Here is a 25,984-nt window from a genome sequence, read left to right as displayed (position 1 = left end):
ATTGTTTCAGCATCTTGTTTCAACATTTCAACATGATCAATGATAAACAGCTAGCAGTCGCTTTGTGGCGGTCGCTTATTGACGTACCATTTAACGTACGAGGAAAGTGTTTCTCCTTATACAGCTGCACGGCTGATGAACTCGTTGGCTATAGCATCCATGTCCAATTGCTGCACCATGTCACTGTGACAGTTTATCAGAACAAGGTGATTGAGTCTAGCTTGGCCCATTGTGGATCGCAAATATGTCTTTAGTCTCTTTAGCCCTGAAAAGGACCTTTCTGCGGTGCATGATGTGACAGGGACTGTCAGCACTTGTTTCACCAGTGGTGGGAGCAGCCGGGTCTTTGAGGCCGCAGCGGCGGCGCCGAATTGTAGCATGGACTGGACAAATCTCTTCTTGGCTGGAGGGTGCTTCATCATCGTAGTCAAATGGAAATAAATCCTGTACTGTACTGTATGCAACATTTATACGCTCTACCTGGCAGCAGAACAAAAGCCACCTTATTAGCATTTGAATGCCCATGGGCGGCGGCCCAACACCTATCTGGCCCAAGCGCCCACAACCCCCCGTAAAGGTATGTGACTTACAGTGACTACGTGCATGAAAACATGACCACTGGGGAAGGGACATTTCAGTCAGGACAGTGGGTGCATATTCTGCTTCTGCATATTGATATTGGCGCCGCTTATTATTTTGCCCGTGGGTGCTTCTGCGCCTGAGCACCCCCGGAGTTGACGCCGCTGCATAGGTATACACAGAGATTTGTACATTTCTGTACAGATGTACACTGACCAATGCAGGAGGAAATTTAATATATCAATTTGAGTTAGAAAGTTAAACTTTTTTAATGGAATTATGGAAATAAACCAACTGTTCCATGACATTTAATTTCTTTGGAACGGTGCTGTAAGCTTCGAACTCCAGGCTACCTACTCCGCTCAACCTGAGTCCTGATCCAATAAGTGATGTCATGTTGATGAGATCGGTCTCGTACAAATATGGAGTTCCACCCGGTTTGGTGGAGATATGGGTCTCCAATTAGTGACGTCCAGTGTTGAAGACATCAGTCTTGTCCGAATATGGAGTTCTACCCGGCCTTTTCGGCATATGTGCTCAACTGAGCACACATTACTTGGCATTACTTTACACAGTACTTGGCCGCTCTTTCGATTGACCTTCCTTTCGTCTCCAATTGGACGAAGACCGTTCCATACAGTCCCTCTGCCGTGTCTCTGTCTCAGTGACAGAATGCCGTTAACGTTCGAACTGTGCCCTGGGAGGATGATCGGAGGATCCAGTCCGTGTTTCATCATCGCCGAGATCGGACAGAATCACCAGGGAGACCTCGATAGAGCCAAGGAAATGATTAAGATGGCAAAGGACTGTGGTGCCGACTGTGCCAAGTTCCAGAAGAGCGAGCTGGACCACAAGTTCAACAAGCGCGCCCTGGAGCGGCCTTACGCCTCCAAGCACTCTTGGGGAAAAACTTATGGCGAGCACAAGCGCCACCTGGAGTTCAGCCACGAGCAGTACAGAGAACTGCAGAAGTATGCAGAGGAGATCGGAATCTTCTTCACCGCCTCGGGGATGGACGAGATGGCCGTAGAGTTTCTCGATGAGCTTGGGGTGCCTTTCTTCAAAGTGGGCTCCGGCGACACCAACAACTTCCCCTATCTGGAGAAGACGGCCAAGAAAGGCCGTCCCATGGTGGTGTCCAGTGGAATGCAGTCCATGGACACCATGCACCGGGTCTACCGGACGCTGAAGCAGCACAACGCAAACTTTGCCATCCTGCAGTGCACCAGCGCCTACCCTCTGGATGAAGAGGATGTCAACCTCAGAGTCATCGCCGAGTACCAGAAGGAGTTTCCCGATATTCCCATCGGATATTCCGGCCACGAGTCTGGGATCAGTATCTCTGTGGCCGCCGTCGCTCTGGGGGCGAAGGTCATCGAACGCCACGTGACCCTGGACAAGACGAGCAAAGGAAGCGACCACGCAGCCTCCCTGGAGCCCGCCGAGCTGGCGGAACTGGTCCGATCTGTTCGGCTGGTGGAGAGAGCCCTGGGGAGCAGTGTCAAAGCCATGCTCCCCTGTGAGAAGCCGTGTCACGACAAGCTGGGGAAGTCGGTGGTGGCCAAGGCTCGGATCCCCAGGAACACCGTCCTGACTCTGGACATGCTGGCGGTCAAAGTGGCCGAGCCCAAGGGGGTCCCGCCAGAAGACATCTTCGTGCTGGTCGGCAGGACCGTCATCGAAGACACCGAGGAAGACGACAGCATCATGCCGGAGCTGGTGGATGGCAAGAAGGGCCACGTGCTGAGATAATGTTGGGGGAAACAAAGCCAGTGTGGGAAGTCTGGTGGGAAGGAGGAAGTCTGCACATTGTTTTGAATGCTCCCAAAATTATTTATTACCACACAGCGGTCAGAAAAAACACAGCCTATTCAGGGTATTTTTGGCCGATTACTGGGTGGAGACCACTCTCCCCTCTAGCGGGGTAAACTGTTAAGGCTCATTGCGAACGCAATGAGCACTAACTATAGAAGATGGCCTAAAGTGTCTTGTCTGTCTGTGTGTCACGCTGTAACACCACTGGCCCGCCACCAGAGGGTGCAGCTGTATCACACACACCACACACACACACACACACACACACACACACACACACACACACACACACAATAACGTAACTTAAAATAAAAATAAAAATAAAACTTTAAATAAAAACTTAAATAAAACCTAAAAAACAAAAAGAAAATCAGACCTGTGTGAAGTAAGTGGTGCAACTCCGTGTGGGGGTTCCCGGGGGGAGGGGGGGGGGGGTTCTAGACCTACAGGAACGCACCCAGGGTGCTGGCTCGGTTCCGGCGAGCCTCCCCGCATCCAAAACGGTTGAGAAATGACAGTTACCATGTGCCGGTCCCTCTACTGTACTGTACTGTACTGTCACTGTACTGGCACACCTGAAATCATCATACATATGTAATCAGTGGGACTGAACCAATACGTTTCATAGCACCACCCCCTCAGATCAGCATATAACGTAGCTAGTCAGGCATAGGGGGAGGCTGCGTATTACCCAGGTTGCCCACTTCCGGCGTCTGTTTAAGCTGTCTGGCGCCGCTTCATGTTTGTGTCCGCGTCGCCGTGTCGAGGTAAGCTTTAATTAATATAGTGCTGTCTAGTTTCTAGGTTGACTTATGTAGACAACCTCCCAAGTACTTACGTTTATATCTTCTATTGTTAGACGTTGGTGCAGCTCTGACTTAGAGCGGACAGCCCTGTCATTGTAGGCGTGTTGGTATACACCGACTGCTAGAAACAAAGGTAGGCTTGCCTCGTACGGCGACAGCACAAACAATCCGTGAATCTAAGAAATGGTGTTCCAGTTATTTATGTCAATGCTTCTCTCGTTGGTAGACGCTGTGAACGAGAGCCCTGCTATTGTGTGTGTGTGTGCGTGGTACACACACGAGCTGGAACGAGAGACTGCAAGTGTGTGTGACATGAGTCTAGACTAGAGGTAGGCTTAACGTCTGTATTGCGACAGCATTACGTCTTTTTGTAATGTATACAATGTGAGTTCTCATGATGCATTTATATTACACAGATGGCGTTCTGAACGAGCAAACGCGCACTGTACAAACAACCTGGGATGCCCTGACACCTGTTAACAGGGTATGTGCTAACCTACATAAATACTTTGAATGCACTTCATAGTACTAGTGTAATGCTAATGATGGCGATGTCCAAATTGTATTAAGTACAACTAGAACAAGCACGTTAGACCCAGGATGAATTGTGATGCTAATTCAATGAGGCTAATTCAATGTTTGCTCTATTACAGGACTGTGTACTGTTGAACCGCTGTTCTTTTTTACCTTTTTGTTTTGTTTTTTAAACTCTATGCTGCTACAGTTTTATTCTTTTGTATTAGATATATCTATCACTGAAATAGCCCAGGTGGCTTTAAACGAGTCCCGCATTGTCGTCTTGACCAACGGCTGTAATAGGCTACCCTTAAAGACAGACATATACTTGGTTAATGGTTATGCTGCAGACTGGCACTTGATTACTGACCTTTTTGCTGTGTTTATGGCTTTTAGCCTTTTGATATTATTTTGCAGTGATCTTTGCTGTGTTTAAAGTGTTTAATGCCAATTACTTTTGGCTCAGAGTGGCTTCGATTTGCTGTGCTAACTGTGTGTGGAATTAATCAAATAGTACATCTCAGTACCGCTATTTACCCAAGTTATGATCTGACTAATTAAGCCTGTTGCAATCTATATTGGTGACATTTGTAAATGTTTTTATTAAATGCCAATACTGTGTACTTTTCTAAATAAAGTTCTATGTACATGAGCAACCGACAATTATTGTTCACTCAAACTGAACACTTACCTTATGTATTCCGGGTCTCCCACCCTGTAATTGGGAGTGGCGTAGTATTAATGTGACATTAGGAGTACTTAGAGACTCCACTTGGTTACAATTGGCGTAGTCGGCAGTGACTTATTGTTGGTCGGTTGGAGAGTTGTACATTGTATTGGCATTGGTTAGTAGCAGCATAGCTGGTTTTATTTTATTTTTTTAAAAGAACAGCGGTTGGCAGTCAAGTGAACCCCTCGTGAATCAATCCTTTGGTCGCTCTCCCTGGACTGTGGTCGCTATGGAGGAAGAGAACCAGAGACTACGGGAAGAGTTGGCCCAGCTTCGAACTGTACATGAAAGACTATCAGATCGAGTTGAGAGACTTTCAGTGTCAGACCAAATACCTGACCCTTCTAACAATGCACCCCCACCCCCACCAAGAAGAGAACAGACTGTTTACCTCCCTAGGGAGAGGAAATGCCCCAAGTTTTCAGGATCTTCGCTTGCTGGGGCTTTAACTGTGGATGAGTGGGTGGAGGAGGTGGAGGGTTGTTTAAGGGCAAGACACATGTCTACCATTGACAAAGCATTGTTCGTGTACGATCATTTGGAAGGTGCTGCTCGTACTGAAATTAAATATAGAGATCAAAGGGTAAGGGAGAATTCTGAGCAGATCATTGCAATATTACAGGAATTCTATGGGTGTTCAAAATCATATGTGTCATTACAACAGAAGTTCTTTGACCGAAAGCAGAAAGAGGGAGAATCACTGCAAGATTTCTCTCATGCACATATGATGTTAATGGAACGAGTGAAATTGTGTGAACCTGAAGCTATGTCCAATTCACAGATTTCGCTAAGAGACCAGTTCTGCGAAAACGTGCGAGACCATATGCTGCGTAGAGAGCTAAAGAGGATGGTGAGGCAAAGTGGGGAGCTGTCTCTACTCGACGTCCGCAAGGAAGCAATACGATGGGTTGAGGAGGGCCAACCCACCAGAGAAAAGTATGTACGCCCCCTCCCTCAAACATGTGAAGCTCAGGCCACTGCCACTAGTGAATCAGTTGGAATAGGTAAATCCGAACTGGCAGAATTAAAGAGCATGTTTATCAAACAACAAGCCCAATTGGATTTAATTACACAGAAATTGGATTCTAATGGGGGAGCGAGTAGAGACAGATCTTTCTCCAGGGGTAACAGGTACCAACGAGCCCCTGACGGCCGACCCATCTGTCTTAAATGTACGCAGCCAGGTCACATAGCTCGTTACTGCACGCAGGAGAACTCACCCATACAGAATAGCACTGCCCCTGCTCCGAATAGGCCGTCGGAAAACTAGCACCCTACAGTGTGCAGAGTCACACACTGGGAGGGGTTTCCCGACTCCAATACTGTACCCCAAGAAACTATTCGCAAGTTGATTGGACCCTGCTCCGTGGTGGTGGTGCCCATGGGTGGTGTGGACGTCCCCTGCTTATTAGACACGGGCTCCATGGTCACCACCATCACTGAGAGCTGCTTTCATGAACATTTCTCGCACCTGTCTAAACGGGACCTGCGTGATTGTAGGTGGCTGGGTCTCAAAGCAGCAAATGGTTTGGACATACCTTATCTAGGCTATGTTGAGCTTGATGTAAAAGTGCTAGACACATGTTTGCCTAGTATGGGTATACTGATTGTAAAAGATCCACCAGAGGGGGCCCTCACTAATCGCAAGAGGGCTACACCTGGTATTCTTGGCATGAACATTATCATTGACTGTTACCGCGAGCTATTTGCACAGCATGGCACCAACCTATTTCAGAGTCCCCCCTTGCAGGCTGCTGCTGTGGCATGGAAACTGGCCTTTCGTCACTGTGAGAGGGTGGAAGCCATAGTAAGTTCCTCCTCTACATTTAAAGTTAGGGTTCAGGGTAAAAGCCCCATATGTATTGCTGCTGGAACCCTGTCCATGGTCCCTGTTACGTGTCCCCAGGTCCCACCTATGGAGTTTTTGCTGGAACCCCTTGGTCCATTGGACGTTGGCCTCCCGGAGGGTTTGCTCGTCTCCCCTGCATTAGTCCATGCTGAGAGAGGTACCCTTCATGCCCCTATCACTAATGTTGGAAAGTCTGATGTGTGGCTAGTGCCACGTAGAGTGATAGGAACGGTACAAGTGGTTGAGGAAAGGGACGTTGTAACTGGTGATGCACCACATGTTGAACTCTCTTTAGATGAGTCCACAAGAGAATGTACAGCTTTCATTTCAGTGCAGTCAGTACACATTGACGATAATGTTGCGAGCAATGTACAACAGTTTAACTTTCCTGGCCTCGATCCCAGTGACACGGCTGAGGCTAGGCGGTTACTAACCAAATACCAGCATGTATTTTCTAAAAGTGAGGGTGACTTAGGCTGTACTAACCTTATTACCCATGAGATCCCACTGTTAGATGATGCACCCGTAAGACAACCCTACCGGCGTATTCCCCCTTCACAGTATGAGGCAGTCAGGGCACACATTAAGCAATTGCTGGATAGCCAAGTAATCAGAGAGAGTTGCAGCCCCTATTCTTCCCCCATTGTGCTGGTGATGAAGAAGGGAGGAGGGCTACGTATGTGCGTTGATTACCGGCAACTGAACGCGAAGACACGGAAGGACGCCTATCCACTTCCACGAATTGATGAGTCCTTGGACGCCTTAACAGGAGCAAAGTGGTTTTCCACACTAGACTTGGCAAGTGGATATAACCAGGTGCCAATGGCTGAAGCTGATCGGGCCAAAACTGCTTTTTGCACTCCTTTTGGTCTATTCGAATTTAACCGAATGCCCTTTGGTTTATGCAATGCGCCCGGGACCTTCCAGCGCTTAATGGAGCGCATGTTTGGGGACCGACGGTTCCAGTCGGTCCTGTTATATCTTGATGACATAATTGTTTTCTCATCTACAGTTCACCAACACTTGGAACGCTTAGAAGAAGTGTTCTCGCGACTTGACCAACAGGGGTTGAAGGTAAAACTGTCCAAATGCCACTTTTTCCAAAAGGAAGTAAAGTACCTGGGCCATGTGGTCTCCGAACAGGGGGTTGCTACCGACCCAGAGAAGTTGGCTGCGGTGCGGGAGTGGAAGCGGCCTTCGCACTTGGCAGAGTTACGCTCCTTCCTTGGTTTCGCCTCTTACTATAGAAGGTTTGTGGAGGGGTTTGCCAAGCTAGCAGCTCCCCTCCATCACCTGGTGGCACGGTTGAGTGGGCCCATCAAGAAGGGTAAAGGCCTATTCATAGTCTGGATTTTCGGTGGTAAGGTGACCACCGCTCCGGTGGTGAGCTGACCACCGGAGCTGAAATAACATTGAGCGGTGGTGAGTAAAAACAGAGAGAAGGGCTGGAGCGGTGGCGGTGGTTTGCTCTTCACCGCGGCTCGTGACGTCATGTTGTAGTTCGGTGGTCACCCCACCACCGTAAAACCAGACTATGTATGAGCCTTAAGACCCCTAAAACCCCCCTATCGGACTTCTGGGACGAGCGCTGCGAACATGCATTCCTTGCGCTGAGGGAAGGCCTGACTACAGCCCCAGTCCTGGCTTATGCAGACTTCCAAAAGCCTTTCATTCTTGAGACCGACGCCAGCCATGGTGGATTGGGCGCAGTACTCTCACAAGACCATGATGGGAAGCGCCGGCCGATAGCCTTTGCGAGCAGAGGACTTAAGCCAACAGAGCGAAACATGGATTATTATAGCTCCATGAAGCTCGAGTTCCTGGCTCTTAAATGGGCTGTGACTGAAAAGTTTAGGGAATACCTCCTAGGCAACAAAGTAACTGTCTACACAGATAACAACCCTCTCCGGCACCTCCAAACTGCTAAGCTTGGTGCACTGGAACAGCGATGGGCTTCTCAATTGGCCTCTTTTGACTACACCTTAGAATATCGGCCAGGTCGCAGTAATGGAAATGCTGACGCTTTATCCAGACAGTACCTGGACCGGTTCACCACTGGGTGGAGTCTCTAAGTACTCCTAATGTCACAGTAATACTACGCCACTCCCAATTACAGGGTGGGAGACCCGGAATACATAAGGTAAGTGTTCAGTAATGCAGAAGCTTCTGATAAGAGACTGGTGGAATGCGGAGATTTCTCCTTCATGTTAAAGGACGCAGATCCTAGGCTGACCAAATCCCTCACCCTAGCCGAATTTTCGTTTCAGCTTTTGGCATATATAGAGATTGTGACTGTGACGTATTTCCCCAGCGCAGAGAGGAGCTGGACACCTATCTGGCTATTATTTCAGATTTAGCTTTAACTTATGGCGGGTCCCTGTTCTATGAATACCACAAATCCTTCTCTGCCAAAGCAGCCATGTTTATTCAAAAATATAACCAGCGAGTGGACTGGGCAGTTTTTGATTTGGCGCTAATCAGTAGACACTTCACCGGCCATACGATGTTAACTTGCATCATTTGCGGTTCCTTTAACCACTCGGCCAACTTTTGCCCCAGAACCATGCCAAAGAGCCAAAGGCGGAGCCCCAGGCTAGTAGTAATTATTCTTCGGATAATTCCGCCGCTAAACCCTGGACCTAAAAAAAACAGGTGCGTCATTCGCCAGGGATGCACACGCCTATCTGCAACAATTTCAATGAAAATGTATGCACTTATAAAAATGAAAATGAAAATATATGCATATTTGCAGCTGGTGCGGGGATGCCCACCCAAGATCAGTCTGCCCGCGGAGAGCCCGCCAGCCTGTAAAATCAGTGAAATAATAAAGAAGCATCCTTCCACGCCTGTGAACGTTCCTGCTTTGTCCAAGGCCCTCAAGAATCACCCCAACCGCTCTTTTGTGAACTATTTGTTGTCTGGTTTAGTCCAAGGGTTTCTGGCCGGTCTGTGCTGGCTCCCCAAAATAACCCACGTCTGCAAAAACCTCCAGTCCGCGTTCCTAGAACCCACCGTAGTCGACGAGCTGCTTGCAAAGGAAATTAAAAAAGGTCATATGATCGGGCCTTTCAGTAATTCCCCCTTTTCCCCTTTTAGAGTTAGCCCTATAGGAGTAGCAACTCGCAAATATTCTGGTAAAAAGCGCATGATCATCGACCTATCCACCCCCCATAATAGCTCAGTTCCTAGCATTAACGAATTAATTCCTCTGCACCCTTTTTCCCTCTATTATGCCACTGTCGACCATGCTATTCAAATGATCAAATCCGCAGGCCCAGGGGCTTGGCTGGGTAAAGCAGACATAACCGATGCTTTCAAAGTCATGCCTCTTCATCCTTCCCAGTGGCATATTTTCGGGGTGAAATGGCGTGGGGAATTCTATTTTGCTGTCAAATTAACTTTCGGGTGTCGTAGTAGCCCACGCATATTCGATTCACTGTCAGAGGCGCTATGTTGGATCCTGTCAAACTCATTCAAACTGCCGTTCGTTCTCCACCTGCTAGACGACTTTCTGGTCGTAGATTTCGCTCGTTCACCTCCAGCCCGCTGCATCTCTATTTTGAGGGACCTATTTAAAGCAGTAGGAGTCCCTCTCTCAGAGGAAAAAACAGTAGGCCCTCTCACTAGGCTAGAATTTCTCGGCATCTCACTAGACAGCATTCTCATGCAAGCGTCCCCGGCAGTCGAGAAATTAGTTCGCATCAGGGAATTTCTAAAAAAGAGTTTAGAGTTAACTTCCATGCCAAAACGCCAGCTTCTTTCCCTCCTAGGCTACCTTAATTTTGCTATGTGAATCATTCCCCAGGGCCGCTCCTTTATTTCTCGCCTCTTAGACATGGCTCAATCAGTTCCCAATCTTAATGATTTAATCACTCTAGTTGAAGGTTGCCAATCCGACATTCGCTTCTGGTCCGCGCTACTGGACCAGTGGAACGGCATTTCTTTTTTTTATAACGATTTTGTCGAGTCCTCTTCATCGCTACGTTTCTTTACTGACGCCGCCCCGTCCGTCGGGTTCGGAGGGTTTTTTAATAACCAATGGTTTGCAAAGCCTTGGCCTCCCGAAATCACAGCTGCGACACTTAACGAAAAATCCATCCCCCTGTACGAATTGTACCCCATCGTCCTGGCGTGCTTGATCTGGGGAAAAGAATGGAAACTTAAACAGATCACGGTTCTCTGCGACAACGAGGCAGCAGTCAACATCATTAATAAAGGTCGTTCCTCCGTTCCTATTATTAATAGATTAGTTAGGAGACTGACCTGGACTTGTATCAATGGCAATTTCATTATGCGCGCTGCTTATATTCCGGGCCATCAAAATTCCATAGCTGATGCTCTGTCCCGGTTTAAATTCCAGGAGTTCAATGCCCCAATGCCAATCCAACCAGCCTGCCGTGCCCTCCATTCTGCCGAGCAATCCTCGACTAATTATTTTTTATCTACGCTGCCAAGATCATGAAAAAAGGGTTGTCAAAAAATACATTAAAAACCTATGATTCCGCATGGTTCTTTTTTTCCTCTTTCTGTTCAAGTTTCTCTATTAATACAACTCCAGTAAACATTCCCATGATATGCGCTTTCATAGTGCACTCCTCAAAAACCCGCAAACTTCAACCCTCCTCTATCAAAGTCATGTTAGCCGGCATCCAATTTCATCTCCGGTGCCTGGACCCCGCTTCATGTAGCATTCTCAGCCATCCCTCCATCCGCCTGCTGCTCAACGGCCTCAAAAAAGACCAACCCCAAGGGAAAGATAAAAGATTGCCTCTTACTCTCACTCTGGTACACCAGCTGGTGCGTAAACTTAGACTGGGGTGCTTTTCTACTTACGAGGATAAAATGTTAGAAGCTGTTATTCTCACTGCTTTTTATGGTTTCTTAAGGTGCGGGGAATACACCACCCCCTCTCTCTCTTTCGATCCTCAGCATGACGTCACTATTTCCGATGTTAAATTTGATGTCAATTTGTTCTCTTTGTTTCTTAAACACTCTAAAGGTGAAGGTAAAAAAGGGGTATCGGTCGTTTTATCTAAAACTAATTCTGATTTCTGCCCCTTCTCCTCTATGTCTGCCTACCTGCATTACCTAGCCCCAGCTCGCTCCCACGATCCCCTGTTTCTCACCCCCGGTGCAAGACCTATGACGAAGGCCTGGTTCGCAGGAAAACTGAAGTTGCTGTGCCAGTTCTGTGGTCTGTCTCCCAAGCTCTACCCTCCTCATTCCCTTCGCATCGGAGAGGCCACTACAGCATCCATGAAAGTGCCAGTCGCCACCCTAAAATCCTTGGGGCGGTGGTCTTCAGATGCCTATGAGCGCTACGTGCGCCCAAACCAGGCAGAGATCGTGCTGGCCCAAAGCCTAATGAGTTCAAGTGTTCTCTTCTGAGTATAATAAATTGTCATTATGCATATATGGTGGTATCTGGGTGGAGTTCCTACAGGTCATTTAAGCTAATGGCTTATATTTCAGTTTCTCCTCAAGCTCATGTTTATAGTGGCCCTAGAGAAACAGCAGGCCGATGGCGTTTCCTCATACTGGCGTATAGAGGACGTCGGAATACCGGTAAGCAGGCCGATGGCGTTTCCTCATACTGTCGTATAGAGGACGTTGGCATAACGGTAAGCAGGCTGATGGCGTTTCCTCATACTGGCGTATAGAGGACGTCGGTATACTGGTAAGCAGGTCGATGGCGTTTCCTCATACTGGCTTATAGAGGACGTCGGCATACTGGTAAGCAGGCTGATGGCGTTTCCTCATACTGGCGTAGAGGACGTCGGCATACCGATGGATGGTTGCACTACACGTAAGCCCTGCGAAAGCAGCTGTAGAGTATTCCTCTATAGTGGCAATAGAGGAATGGCCTATCGGCTAGGGCAGCCACGCAAGGCCTTTTTCAATTTAGGCTTAAAGTAAGTATGCCCCAGCCGATCCCAGATGGTTGTCTCGCATCCAAAAACGGATGGGATATCGGCCGGGGCCCCAAATGGGTTTGAGTTCGTCCTTTCACCCCACACATTATTTTTCTCAGATAAGCCTAATGGCTACACATAGCTCACGTAGGGCGTTCTCGGTTCTGTTTGTTGGGGGGGTTAGCATATCCGTGCAGGTTCCAGAAATGCATATTTTTATATTTGCATTTCGTCACTGTGCATTCATAGTGGGTCACCTGCCCGGATCGACGGTGAGAGTTCACCGACGGTATGTGTGTTGGGGGGTTATTGTATCTATCTCCCTGCTCTTTGTTTTATGTTGTTGCTTAATCGTGCCGAGCAGGGAGAAATCCAGCAGAGCCGAACGCCAAGTCAAATATCATATGCACACTTGTTACTCATTCTGCAAATAAATATTGGTTCATCTATTCGTGAGTTGTCTGTCTGAAATAATATGAAGCTTGCGAGGCAGTTCAGACAGTCAATCTCGAGGGGGTTCTTGCCATGCCATCAGGCGCATATACACGCGTATTACTAAGGTACTACACTCATGCTCCTTCCTACCTGCCTACGTTGACGTGGCAGTCAGCTGACCAATTGTCATGTTATTTAAGCTCACCTCTGCAGCCTCTGTTCTTCCTGCTGTCATCCTCCTGCTGTCAGTGTCCCCGGACCGTTGGTATGCGCCTGCTTGCTCCCACCGCCTCCCTAGCACCACCAGTGGGCTCTGCTTCATCGTTCCCCACGGGGGGGTTATTGTATATATATCTCCCTGCTCTTTATGTTTTATGTTGTTGCTTAATCGTGCCGAGCAGGGAGAAATCCAGCAGAGCCAAACGCCAAGTCAAATATCATATGCACACTTGTTACTCATTCTGCAAATAAATATTGGTTAATCTATTCGTGAGTTGTCTGTGTTGGGCTTCACTCTGTGTGATCCCTGCTAAGGCCATAATTATTACATTCTTTGATTCCCTCAGTCTACACATGAATCTAAACATAAAATTCCTCAGTACAGCATGAAAGGTGGGTACATTACTGGTCACAAACATTTCACTTGCACTGGTCCATCTTGGGAGTTTCAGGAAGATTCGAAAAGCATCATTATATGCCACCTGAAGTTTTTTTTATTTTCGCTTTGCTAAATCGGCACCACGAGTGCAGTAGGTTTTAAAAAGTGCTATTTTAACATTGTCCGTACACATATGAAACTTTCGCGCCAGCATGTTGGCTTGCCCATAAAGCTTACATCACTGGCGCTGCACATCATCATCTTCACATAGATCTTCTCTGATTATGTGCCCCAATTATTTAACGTTTGTTATCACCTCTAAGACTTCACCTGCCAAATCGAAAGAGGGAAAGGTGAGCTTTTGGTCGCCCTTTGATCTACTGGTCATAACACTCTTTTTAGAATTGAACTTGATATCATACAAAAAGCCATATTTTGAACAGACCCCAAGTAGCCGATGGCAAACAACGACTGGAACATCGAGGCCAGCATCAGCTTTTCGTTGAAACTCAGGCGAGACCGTCCAAATCCAACACTGGGTAGTTTGAAGGGTCTTTCAAATACTCTATGTCCTTGCCATCAGCCGTGTTCCTTCCAGTTACATCCGCCCCGTTGATGGACAGCAATGCGTGGCCCACTCGGATTCCATCACGCTGTCCAGAAACGACCACCTTTTCGTCGTGGATCTTGAGCACCAGATCTAAAGGGTAACTGAAGGTACATTTTGTTTTCCTACTCATTTAGTCATTTGTAACAGTAGCACCATTGAAAAAGCACTATTTGCACTGATTTATTTTATTGAAGATTGTACTGATTTATTCTGAAGATTGCTCAAGATCAAATGCTACCTCTTATACAGGCCTTGTTCTGTATTCTGTTTTTTAGTAGCAACACTGAAAGCAGTATTTCTTAGGTTTATTTTAAAGATTGCACTGTCAACTCGTTATTTGCACTTTGTACTACTGTATGTTCAATAATAGTAGCAAGTGCAACTATAAAATAGCTCAAGGCTCTATTGCTGATTACTTAGGTTAGGACCCCCGCAGTGGTGTCAGATTAGAACTTAAACGAGGATGCTTCGACTTCTGCCTTCTCCCTGAAGCCGACCCTTGTTATATATTCTTCGACTATGCTTGTCACGATGACTAAGCCAGTTAGATCTATCCATATATGGTTCTACCACATCTATCTGATATCAGCACTAGGACGGCTCGGGCCAAATATAGGGATTGTCATACTAGACATGTCATATAGCCCAACGTCCTAGTCAGTCTTCGTTACAGCAACACTCTTTAATATTGTCAATACTGTTTTTCTTAATTTGTTAAATGACAATAAAGTAGGCCTATCTTCTTAAAAAGAAGATTAGGCCTTGAAGTTAAAGTATTTTTTTTTGTGTATGTGGCCTATGAACACAACTAATAAGGAAATAAAACTTTCATATATTTTAGATTCATTACACAACTGAAATATTTCAAGCCTTTTATTGTTTTAATATTGATTAGTATGGCGTCCAGCTCATGAAAATAAAAAAAATCCTCTCTAAGTGAATTAGAATATTTTACGAGACCACTAATAAAATGACTTTTTTAAACGAGAAATGTCGACCATCTGAAAAGTATATTAATGTATGCAGTTACTATTTGGTCTGGGCTACTTTTGAACAAATTATTTCATCAATGGGGTGTGGCATGGAGGTGATCAGCCTGTGGCACTGTCGAGGTGTTATGGAAGCCCAGGTTTGCTTTGATAACAGCCGTAAATTAATTTGTAATGTTCAGTCTTATGTCTCACACCTTCCTCTTGACAATACAACCGAGATTCTCTGTGGGGTTCAGGTCAGGCCAGTTGGCTGGACAGTTAAGCACAGTAATACCATTGCCAGTACACCAGTTGCTAGTAGTTTTGGCACTGTGGGCAGGTGGCAAATCGAGCTGGAAAGGAAAATTAGCTTGTCAACATACCGAAGCACAATGTACTCTAAAAAGATGGCTGTGTTGAAACCATTGTTACATTTTCAGTCAAGAGTCAGTCAGTGGATCAACACCAGCAGATAACATGGCTGAAGCGGATTTAAAAAATAAATTTAAGCTGATTAAATTGGTGTCCCACCTGAAAACGCATGTTCTGTTAGTGTTATTGAACAAACACTATATAGCAGTGATTTCTGATTACTGTTCAGAATCTAGAGCTTTGACTTTTAACAAACTTCACTTACAGTACCATGAACACATTTTTTTTTTCCCCTTTCATGAGTTCGCATGTGTTGTTTCACAGCACCCGTCTGAGTAAAGCTTTTACCACAAACTGTACACATATAGGGTTTTTCCCCTGTATGAATCCTCAAGTGTTTTTTCAGAGACCCCGTCTCACTAAAGCTTTTATCACAAATGGTACACATATAAGGTTTTTCTCCTGTATGAATCCTCATGTGTTGTTTCACATAACTCATGCATTTGAAGCCTTTACCACAAGCTGTGCACATATAGGGTTTTGTTCCCCCTCCATGAGTTCTCATGTGTCGTTTCACATCACTCATGTCACCAAAGCCTTTACCACAAACTGTACACATATAGGTTTTTTTCCCTGCATGAATCCTCATGTGTTGTTTCACAGCACCCCTCTGAGTAAAGCTTTTACCACAAACTGTACACATATAGGGTTTTTCCCCTGTATGAATCCTCATGTGATACTTCACACTACTCAACCCTCTAAAGCCTTTACCACAAACAGTACACAGGTAAGGTTTTTCCCCTGTATGTGTCATCATGTGACTATTCACACAATGCATATGAGCAAATCCTTTACCACACACTGTACACATGAAGCGTGTTTTTTTCCCCCCTATATGAATCTTCAAATCACACAATTTATGAAAGCCTTTACCACAAACTGTACACGTAAAGCGTGTTTCCCCATGAGTGATCGTGTGACTCTTCAGTCTGGCCTTACGATTAAAGCTTTTACTGCAAACTTTACAAGTAAAGGTATTTTCCCTTGTATGGATCAGTGTGTGCCCCTTCAGATCACTTTTTAGTCTAAACTTTTCACCACACTCTGTACAAGTAAACTTCTCCATGTGACTCATGGAGCATGTTTGTTTTGATGATTTCAGGTCTTGGGACCGCTTGTTACTCAAACATAGTCTTTGTTGTTCCACATGTTGTTTCTTGTGTGATCTCAATTTTAAAACGGACTGATCTTCCCTAGTCTCCTCCCACTCATCACTGTCTTCAGTGTCAGATTCAGAACAGTGTGAAGGGAGGAGCTGATCTTCACTAGTTGGTTGTGCTACAGGCTCTGTCTCTCTATCAGCATCACTTCTCACTGCTAGGAATGCCAACGTTGACCCATCAGCCTCCTCTGGTGTTTGAAGAAGCTCCCTGAATTTCTCTTCAATCTGTGGAGGTTGTGGTTCGTCCTGGACCAGACTGGAGCTCCTCTCCGGAGAAACCTCTTCTTTACACACAGTGAGGTGCAGGAACTCTAGAATAAGATACAATGAGAGTTGACTATACAGTGCATACACACAAATCCGGATCTACCACTCGGTGATCAGAAAGGCTGACCACGACCATTACAGCATTGGCTATAGACCGTTGTATAAAGCTTGTTTTGAACAGAAACGCCATCTGGTACAACGCATTTGAGATAAAGGCAGAGTGAGATAACAGACAGAGTGGGCACGCACTTCAAGATGCCTCACCCCATTGCAGCTTGACAACATCAGCTAGCAACCCAGTGCTAATTTAAGTAGCATCACGACTTCATAATGATCATTGACCATAAGCACTATGATAGATCAATTGACATAGATCTACGCTAATGGCACTGGGTCTGATTAATTTAATCCGCATAGATCTATGCCAAAGGTGGGAATTGGTTAAGAAATGCAGCCAATTTGCACAAAAGTTCCACTATTAGAAGCAGCATTTGAAATACATCTGGACTGCATCACAAGGTTAGGCTAGCAGTTTGGGAACGTTTGCGTTTGTACTGGCTAAATATGGCATTATGAATTTCTGTCGAGTATCTTAGTTACAATGAAATTGAGTTGCAGTTTTTTCTGGTAACTTGCATTGTGCCAGTCCGGCAATCTCCCTCGGTCACCAAGCCCCCTGTGTCCCCACTGAGATGCTCTAAATCCCGGCCGAAGGTTCATGGTGACAGCCTGGGAGAATCTGTGTACTCCCAGGCTGTAATCCCAGGCTGAGTACTGTGTACTCGATCAGCACGGAAAGTCATTTTCATGTAAAGTCACTAAGATACAGTAATTGCATTGGTTTAGATTTACAGTACATTCCCGATGTTACATCATCAACATATTAGCTAATCATATATCCCAATTACCCCCTTTGTGGATGCAACAGGCCTTTTAACAGTTTGACTGTTTTTTACGATTAACCCGCATTTTAATCAACCCCCCTTCACTGCCGAGATTGTTGTATTACCTTTAGAGCATACGCTGAATTATTTGGGCTTTTAATCCGCGAAAATCCATCAAAAAAAACTCCCGTGGTTTGTTATGATCTGTGTGTAGCATCCACCATCTTGGTGCACCCGGAAGACGCACACAAGATTGGTTTCAATGAGGCGTTGCAACCAATGCATTTCCATTGGCCTCAATTTCCCAGAAGCCCTAGCAGCCCACAGCATGTGACGATTTCCGGTTTCGTCATCACAGCGAAGCCATCCAGTCTCATACTCCGCGACGAAGACGGATTTTCTTTTGATTCATTACATTACGGCGGATTAAACACATAAAACAAAAGGCGGGTATGTCCGATACGGCAGCGACATTAACCTGGAGTAATCCATTCGCGGCACGGAAACTGTTAAAGGGATTGTGACATTTAAAAAAAGGTTTTGGAATTGTTCTTTTTTTTTTTAGGTTTTCTAATCTCAATTGCACCCAAAAAAACATGAACTTTTAACATTCAGTAGATTTTCTGTGATCTGGGGTTTTCTGGCTCAAACAGGTGCTCTGATTTGCCAGCAGTTTGTGATGTAAGATCCTGCAAATCCCATATATGTCAATGGGATTTGCCAGCAGATGTCACTGTTTTCACTGTGTTGCCTGTTTTCATTGTAGCTCAAAAGGCTTCCAAACCCCAAAGAAAACTTCAGACCACAGAAAATCCACTGAATGTTCAAAGTTCAGGTTTTTTGGGTGTAATTGAGGTCATAAAACCTAAAAGAAAAGAAAATGAAAAAAAAAAAGAAAACGAATGTCATAAAACCTTTAAGGGTTTCATATTAAGTTTGATCACACTCTTCACCACCGTATGACTATCTCTTTTGCTAGGCGATAAACAGGAAATGAACCGGAAGTGAAAAAGTCTGCCTCCATCTGCCCACTTCAATATAAACTGTTTAAAAATATATATTTATCTCAAATTTGTTGTTTACCTCCAGCTCAGTTTTGCACGAAAAGTAGCAGTGGCCATATAATTAAGACTAAGTATGAGTCTTAGTCTAAGAAATCGCCTTAAAACAAATATATAGTGCAGGTTGTGCAGGTTCGAAAACATTTAAACCGGCTCAATATTTAATTTAAAACCAAATCAAACGATAATACCACTCAGGGCCGTTTTAGAGCCGAAACAAAGTCAGTTCTGGGAACGTGGCGACTGGCAGTCACGACTGATTTCAGTCATTTTGATAAATGATCATTTGATTAGGCCTACATGAAAGCATGCAGCAAAAATAGCCTATGATAAGAGCTCAATATATCAGTCATTAGAGCATTTGAAGTGATAGAAATACAAGTTCTATCACTTATTTTGGGCCTATAGCTTCTATAGGCAACTAGTAATATGTTTAGGAGCAGCTTCCACCAAATCTGTTTTCAGATACCGGTATGTCATTATAAAAGCAAATGTTAAAGCCTCGGACTTTGCAATCGAATGGGGTCGATTTCATCAGTTTTTCGCTCTGTCTTTCACATGGCTAGACATGTCATCCACCCATGTCTTCATCCTTTCAGACCAAAGCTTCTCTGAGAAGTTGATCATATCATCTTGTTGAAGAGCACAATTAAAGTAGCCTACTATATGAAAAGCCCGTTGTGGCTGTGAAAATATAGGCAGCAGAGCGTGCGCGCGTGCACACACACACACACACACACACACACACACACACACACACACACACACCCTTAAGTTTATCCATCCTCATTTATTTTATCTTGACATCACTAACCAAAGTGATGTCCATCAACACAACCACACAGACACATATCACCATCAATTATGAACCGCTTTAAGTTGTTGACGACTTGGTGTACCTGGGAAGCCTGATTAGCAAGGACAATGGCGCACAGAAAGACATCCAGCGCTGTTTCCAAAACAAAACATACATACTAGATCAAGATTGGCTGCCGAGACGCGACACCAGAAGTTAAGCACTGTCGTCTAAAATGGCTTGGACACGTACTCCGAAAAAGGCGGCAATCAGAGCACTTAAAATGTTATACGAATGAGGAGAGGGTGGAAATAAAATCAAGGTACTTTATTAAAGTTTAACAAGCCAAAGGAAAAAAACTACTACTACTAATAATAAATGAAGTCTAAAAAAGAAATAAACTAAAATGTGCATAGAAATAGATTTAAGTCTACATTTTTGTCGATAGAGTAGACCCAAACGGAGATCGTCATGAACGCCCAGATATGGCACACTAGCCATACACTAAGTTACTCCACCTGTGTGGTCTTGTCCTCACTAATGATTTTACATTGGTAGTAATAAAGTTCTTACCTGACTGAGCGCTACTCCACATCTTACGAACTGGTAATGTCAACGCTGACCCATCAGCCTCCTCTGGTGTTTCAAGAAGCTCCTGTTGTTTCTCTTTAATCTGTGGAGGTGCTGGTTCCTCCTGGACCAGACTGGAGCTCCTCTCCTGCTGTTCAGAAGAAATCTCCTCTTTACACAGAGGGAGGGGTGGGAGGTCTAGAAGGAGGTGAGAGGAGGTAACATCAGCGGTGCAGTGTTTTCTGACCATCCGAAAGGCACGGCGCATGCTCTGCTGCGACGGCACGGTCTGTTCATTTGTTTGGTGCTGGGTGTTTTCGTCTTTCTCGTCTATTTTCGTCATTTTTGTTTATTTTTTACTTTTGTCTGCCCATGAGTTTCCCCCGTCTGGCTAAACGACCATCATGCTAGACATGTACAGAACAACCTGGATTGTATTTATTATCCTCTGGATAATAAATGACAGCTCCGCGGTGGCTCCGGTGGTTAGCCCAGCGTTAACGCCGGATGCCAGCGGTGACTACGGGACACTCATCCACACCTACAGCCGGGATGATCTCCTTCAACTACGGTCCTCTATTTATATATTTATATATACCCACTAACATCACATACTTTAAATACTCTGATGACACTGCCATTCTCGGACTGCTCCATGACAATAACTCTATTACGGTCTATCAGAATACCATTTCTCATTTCACACAGTGGTGCACTGACAACTATCTAGAGTTGAATGTGGTCAAAACAAAAGAACTGGTAATTGAAACAACAACCCACACTGGACTTAACCCACTCCTCATTAATGGTAAAACAATAGAACAGGTAGACAGCTTCACATATCTTGGACTCACACTGGACAATAGACTTAGGTTTGATCAACACATTACATCAATCCAGTCACGCTTTCAGCAAAGACTCCATGTAATCCGTAAATTAAGATCACTATCTGTTGCTCCTCATCTTTTGCTATTACTGTACAAAAGCATTATTCAACCCGTTCTGTTGTACTGTTCTGCATGTTTCTACACCATACTGTCCATGCCTAACAGGAACAAACTTTTCAGTATCACCCGTATTGCTTCCAAAATCATCGGACTTCCTACACCCACACTTTCTGATATGAACAATAACGCCATCACACGACTAGCACTCTCGATATCAAATGACACTGATCATCCTCTGTATCGTTTCTTTAACCTCATGCCATCTGGACAAAGATACAGGACCTTGCCATGGAAAAAGGTCCGTTTTAGTAGGAGTTTTGTCCCCTCAGCCATCGCGGCATTAAACAAACTGCCCCGCCGATAGGATGGTTCTGTACACAGTGGGGAACTCATGTTTTGTTTTTTGTTTTGTCTTGGTGCTATGTGCTCTGTGTTGTTTTTGATGTGGGTGTTGAACTGTTGAACAGATTGTGAAGACAAATATCCTTCGGGACAATAAAGATTATTATTATTATTATTATGGTTCACTCCAAAAATGTAGGCCTATAGCTATTAAAAAGGGTCATCCCTATGTTCCCGAGGTTCTATGTCGTCATCCCCCCGAAAAAGGTTATGTGTCAAAATAATACAGCTGTTTTACAAAGATATTTCAAATTACTCAAAATCAATGTATTAAATGGGAATTCCACTCATTTTAAACATTTTACTATGTCATTAATATACCTTAGAGCTGTTGTGTGGAAATAATAAAAAGTCCCCCTATTCTGTGTTTCCTAGAACTGGAGGTCTAACAAAAATCATTAACATGGTGAATCACATCTTGATGATGTCATGAGTGGAATGCCCCTTTAATTATTAATTACTAATTACTTGCGCAAGCAGAGCGCGCAAATAAAATGCAAATAAAACAGCAAATTTGTGCCTGACCATATGTCTTACGTCATCATTTAGAGCTAGTCATACGTATACTATATACATAATCAGTAAAATAAAATAGAAAATTGTGCCTGAATTGCTGGGACCAGGGTACATGGTGTGTATATGTATGACTAGCTCTCAATGATGACGTAAGAAATATGGTCATTTGTGTAATCTGGTCCCAGCAAACCAGGCACAAATCTGCTGTTTTATTTGCATACGCATCAAGTGGCGGGTTGGCTGGCACGGTTTTTGGTGGAAAGTAACCACAGTATACCGCTAATCAACTTACAACTACATACTCTATATAGTATATGTGTATGTATACGTATGTCTTACGTCATAATTTAGAGCTAGTCATACGTATACTATATACATAATCAGTAAAATAAAATAGCAAATTGTGCCTGATTTGCTGGGACCAGAGTACATGGTGTGTATATGTATGACTAGCTCTCAATGATGATGTAAGAAATATGGTCATTTATGTAATCTGGTCCCAGCAAACCAGGCACAAATCTGCTGTTTTATTTGCATACGCATCAAGTGGCGGGTTGGCTGGCACGGTTTTTGGCGCAAAGTAACCACAGTATACCGCTAATCAACTTACAACTACATACTCTAGTCTAGTATATAGTATATGTATATGTATACGTATGTCTTACGTCATCATTTAGAGCTAGTCATACGTATACTTTATACATAATCAGTAAAATTAAATAGCAAATTGTGCCTGATTTGCTGGGACCAGAGTACATGGTGTGTATATGTATGACTAGCTCTCAATGATGACGTAAGAAATATGGTCATTTGTGTAATCTGGTCCCAGCAAACCAGGCACAAATCTGCTGTTTTATTTGCATACGCATCAAGTGGCGGGTTGGCTGGCACGGTTTTTGGCGCAAAGTAACCACAGTATACCGCTAATCAACTTACAACTACAAACTCTATATAGTATAGTATATGTATACGTATGTCTTACGTCACCTTCATGTCAAGATTAGGCTTTAAACAATTAAATACAAATCCAAGTACAGATTACGGAAGTATTTTAGATCATGTATATTTTAACAAATGTGAGTATTGTTACAGAAATTTAAGTTAGAGACACCTATTACTCTGACCATGATTTAGTATTAATATCACTATATTCCAAGATGAAATACATTTAAAACAATTGACAATTTAGAATAAATAATAGAATAATTATACTGTAGAACATATTTTAATTCAGTTTATATACTTTTTTTTCATCACATATTAATGATTTATTTTTCTTAAAAAAACTAAAAAGGGATCCAGAATATATCTACATCGATAAAACTGTATTTCTTATATAGATAGAAACTTGAACCATACTTAATAATACTAGGTGTTTATATGCATAAAGTAGGTAGGTAGCAAATAGTTACACCTAATAATTAGACATTTCAAACGTTCCTTCACAGAGATACTGAGATTTGACAGTTTACAGTGGTCGAAAGTACTTGCCCGCTCTGCTTGCGCACTAGTTGGCCATTTATGGCCTACTAGTGTGCAACAAGCAAATATGCACTCGACAGAGTGCAGTTCTAGTTATTATTATTACTACTACAGTACCAATATCAACAGCATCAACATTACAAAGTATTTTACACAAATAAATAAATACAGGTACAATACATGCCTAAAGGACAACTTTGCCCATTTTCAGCCTACTGTATCTTCATATAATTGGTCCTCACTAATGGTTATTATAATACAAAGACTGCTGTAAAACCAGCAAGGAGGATTTAAAATCAGCCTCAGTGCGACTCGAGAGCCTGTAACTCACCAATGCCGAGATGTGTGCTGTTTAGCGGCAAAGACGATGCAACCCAAAGGAGGATTCCGCACTTCTGGTCAGAGGAAGGAGGAGCCAGGCCCGGAGGCAAGCCACAGTGCCTGGAGCCTCCTAGTGTTGCCAACATCTCATCAGCCACCTTCCCCACTGACTGTCTCTGAACCCCCAAGAGACTGGGGGCTGTAGCACACTTGGACACAGGCCGGGGGCTGATCAGCCTTGGCCGGGTTGCCTGGAGGAGGGTGTCTAAAATTTCTGGCAGTGTGCCAAGACAAGCCAAGAAAAGAAAAATGTTGAGTGAAATATGTAACATTATACTACATGTGTGTCAAGAAACCTCTCTAACTTCTCTTCTATTTTGAGGGCAATATTAAGTAATCAAAATAATATTGGCGCGCGCTTCGGCCGTGTTTCGAGTGAGCACCAGGGGAAAGCTTTTTCCTGCTGGAATGCATTGTCATCTACATCTGACATTTATGACGAACCAAACCATTTAAAAATCGGCTGAAAGCTTAGAAGGTTATGGTTATTTAAAAAAGTAGCCTACATGCACCCAATGCACACAATGTTATGAGTGAGCGAGCTGACTGTAGCAAGATGGCCACCATGTAGTGACATTTCTCTCCATTTTATAGCAGTATAGTTGTACAGTATGACTTGTTTTTCCATGTCAAGTTGTGATTTGGGGAACAAGGTTGTGTCCAGCCAGTCATTCTGGTGTTGTGTTAAAGTGATTTACCTGCAGAGGCTGGGGACACAGTGGAGGCAGAAGGGGTGACCGTGGAGGCTGCCCCTGTGCACGTCTGGACATGTTTCAAAATATTTGTCTGGGTTCCATACCCTCCACAGTAGCAGCAGTGGAAATGGGGAGTATTGATACATACTCCATAACACCTGTACATTGTATAATCTACAAAAAGAAAAAAGATAAATCCAGTTCACAAATGACTTCATTCTTCAGGCAAAATAAATATGTATAGCCTATATATGTATTAACATTTGCGTTAGAATAATAGTAGTTCGTAGTAGCTAATTAGTTAGATTAAAATTAGGCAACTATATTTGTACATTTTGGAAGATATGCAACATTTATTTAGATTAAATAAAATACCTCCATGTTTAACGGCTGTCCTCCTGTGGGTCTGCTGATGTGCCACAATTTGTCCATAGTCCCCAACCTTGTTGCAGAATATGCACTTGTACTTTAGGCCTTCACATATCGGTGGGATAAGGGCATCGCCCTTATAAACAGTTGGGTGAATCTGGAAGCATATGAAGATTTTTTGTTTGTTTGTTTGTTTTTATTTGCACTTCCAACACTAAACATTCATATCTATAATGCACCAAGTCCTCTGTCTGTACGTCTGTACATACATCTGTCTGTATGTAATCCACGTAACTCGAGAACCATTTGCCCCACCGACTTCAAATTTGACACACACGTACCATGCCACCGCAGGGGGTGTAGTGGCCAGTTTCGGTCTGACCCACGGTTGTCCAGAACTGCCCCAAAAAGGCCTCTACCCAGGCTCTGGACAGGGCCCCTGCCCAGGGTCCATATATGGAGCTGGCCTGTTCTGACATCATTCTGACGTCTGCATAGACTCCATATTTGGGCATGCCTGACAAACTCCATATATGGGCATAAAAGGGACACAGACATAATATCTGGGTGGGGCATTCATTTTCAACTTGCATCGTTCCATGTAGGCCAGTGCCTGTTACTGCCGTAGAGGCCCAACAAGCACTGCTAGTCACATAAATGAGAGGAATCATTTTGAATGAGATTTTTATATTAATGTAAGAGGCAACACATCACAACAGCAGTTACAAAGAGGATAATTCAAGCTTTTCGCACAGCTGCAATGTTGGCGAGTTTGACGTCGTTTAATACCATCAGATAGGACTTTTCTGTTTGGATGAATGGGCTGTCAATGGGAAGTTGCACCTAGTTAGCTCCTTCCTGGCAAGATAGCCGCTTTCTGAATATCGGCAATGGTCCTGAGCGCAGAACCCGCTGCCTCCGTAGCTACTCTGAACATGTACAAATGCAAAGTCTAACGTGCTTTACTGCCCCACTTGTCAGGTTGGCTTGCTTCTAGCGTAGAGTTCTCAAACTCTGCCCGAACCAGACCTGGCCGAGCCGGGCCCAAAATATATGCTAATTAGTTGCCACGGGCTCTGTGATTTTCCCTGATTTTTTGGAAGGCATACTATGATCCGACAGACCATTAGTTCGAAGGAGCATTGGTCCGAGGTGCGCTGGGGGTCGGAAAAGGGTTGGGGTTAGGTTTATTCCCACTC

The 25,984-nt window shown here is 44.3% G+C and overlaps 2 protein-coding genes across 2 annotated transcripts in view; one reads left to right on the top strand and one right to left on the bottom strand.

Moving 5' to 3' along the window:
- The window catches only part of LOC310859997 (uncharacterized protein), a gene marked incomplete at both ends in the record, with an annotated part of 187,108 nt that extends 163,115 nt beyond the window's left edge, over nucleotides 1-23,993 (bottom strand). The window contains 2 exons of the mRNA XM_083766761.1: nucleotides 19,997-20,191; nucleotides 23,672-23,993. Coding sequence (XP_083622887.1) covers nucleotides 19,997-20,191; nucleotides 23,672-23,993 — 517 coding nt within the window. The remainder of the gene's footprint in view (nucleotides 1-19,996; nucleotides 20,192-23,671) is intronic.
- Nucleotides 1,252-2,331, top strand: LOC310860825 (N-acetylneuraminate-9-phosphate synthase-like; the record flags this gene model as incomplete). Its single annotated transcript, XM_083768015.1, has 1 exon — nucleotides 1,252-2,331. One exon carries the CDS (start codon nucleotides 1,252-1,254, stop codon nucleotides 2,329-2,331), a length of 1,080 nt encoding a protein of 359 aa, XP_083624141.1.
- Nucleotides 23,994-25,984: the final 1,991 nt, after the last annotated feature.

The sequence above is a fragment of the Protomyctophum parallelum genome (genome assembly GCF_964188405.1).
Source record: "Protomyctophum parallelum genome assembly, chromosome: 6".
NCBI lineage: Eukaryota > Metazoa > Chordata > Actinopteri > Myctophiformes > Myctophidae > Protomyctophum > Protomyctophum parallelum.
This window is presented reverse-complemented; position numbering and strand designations above follow the sequence as displayed.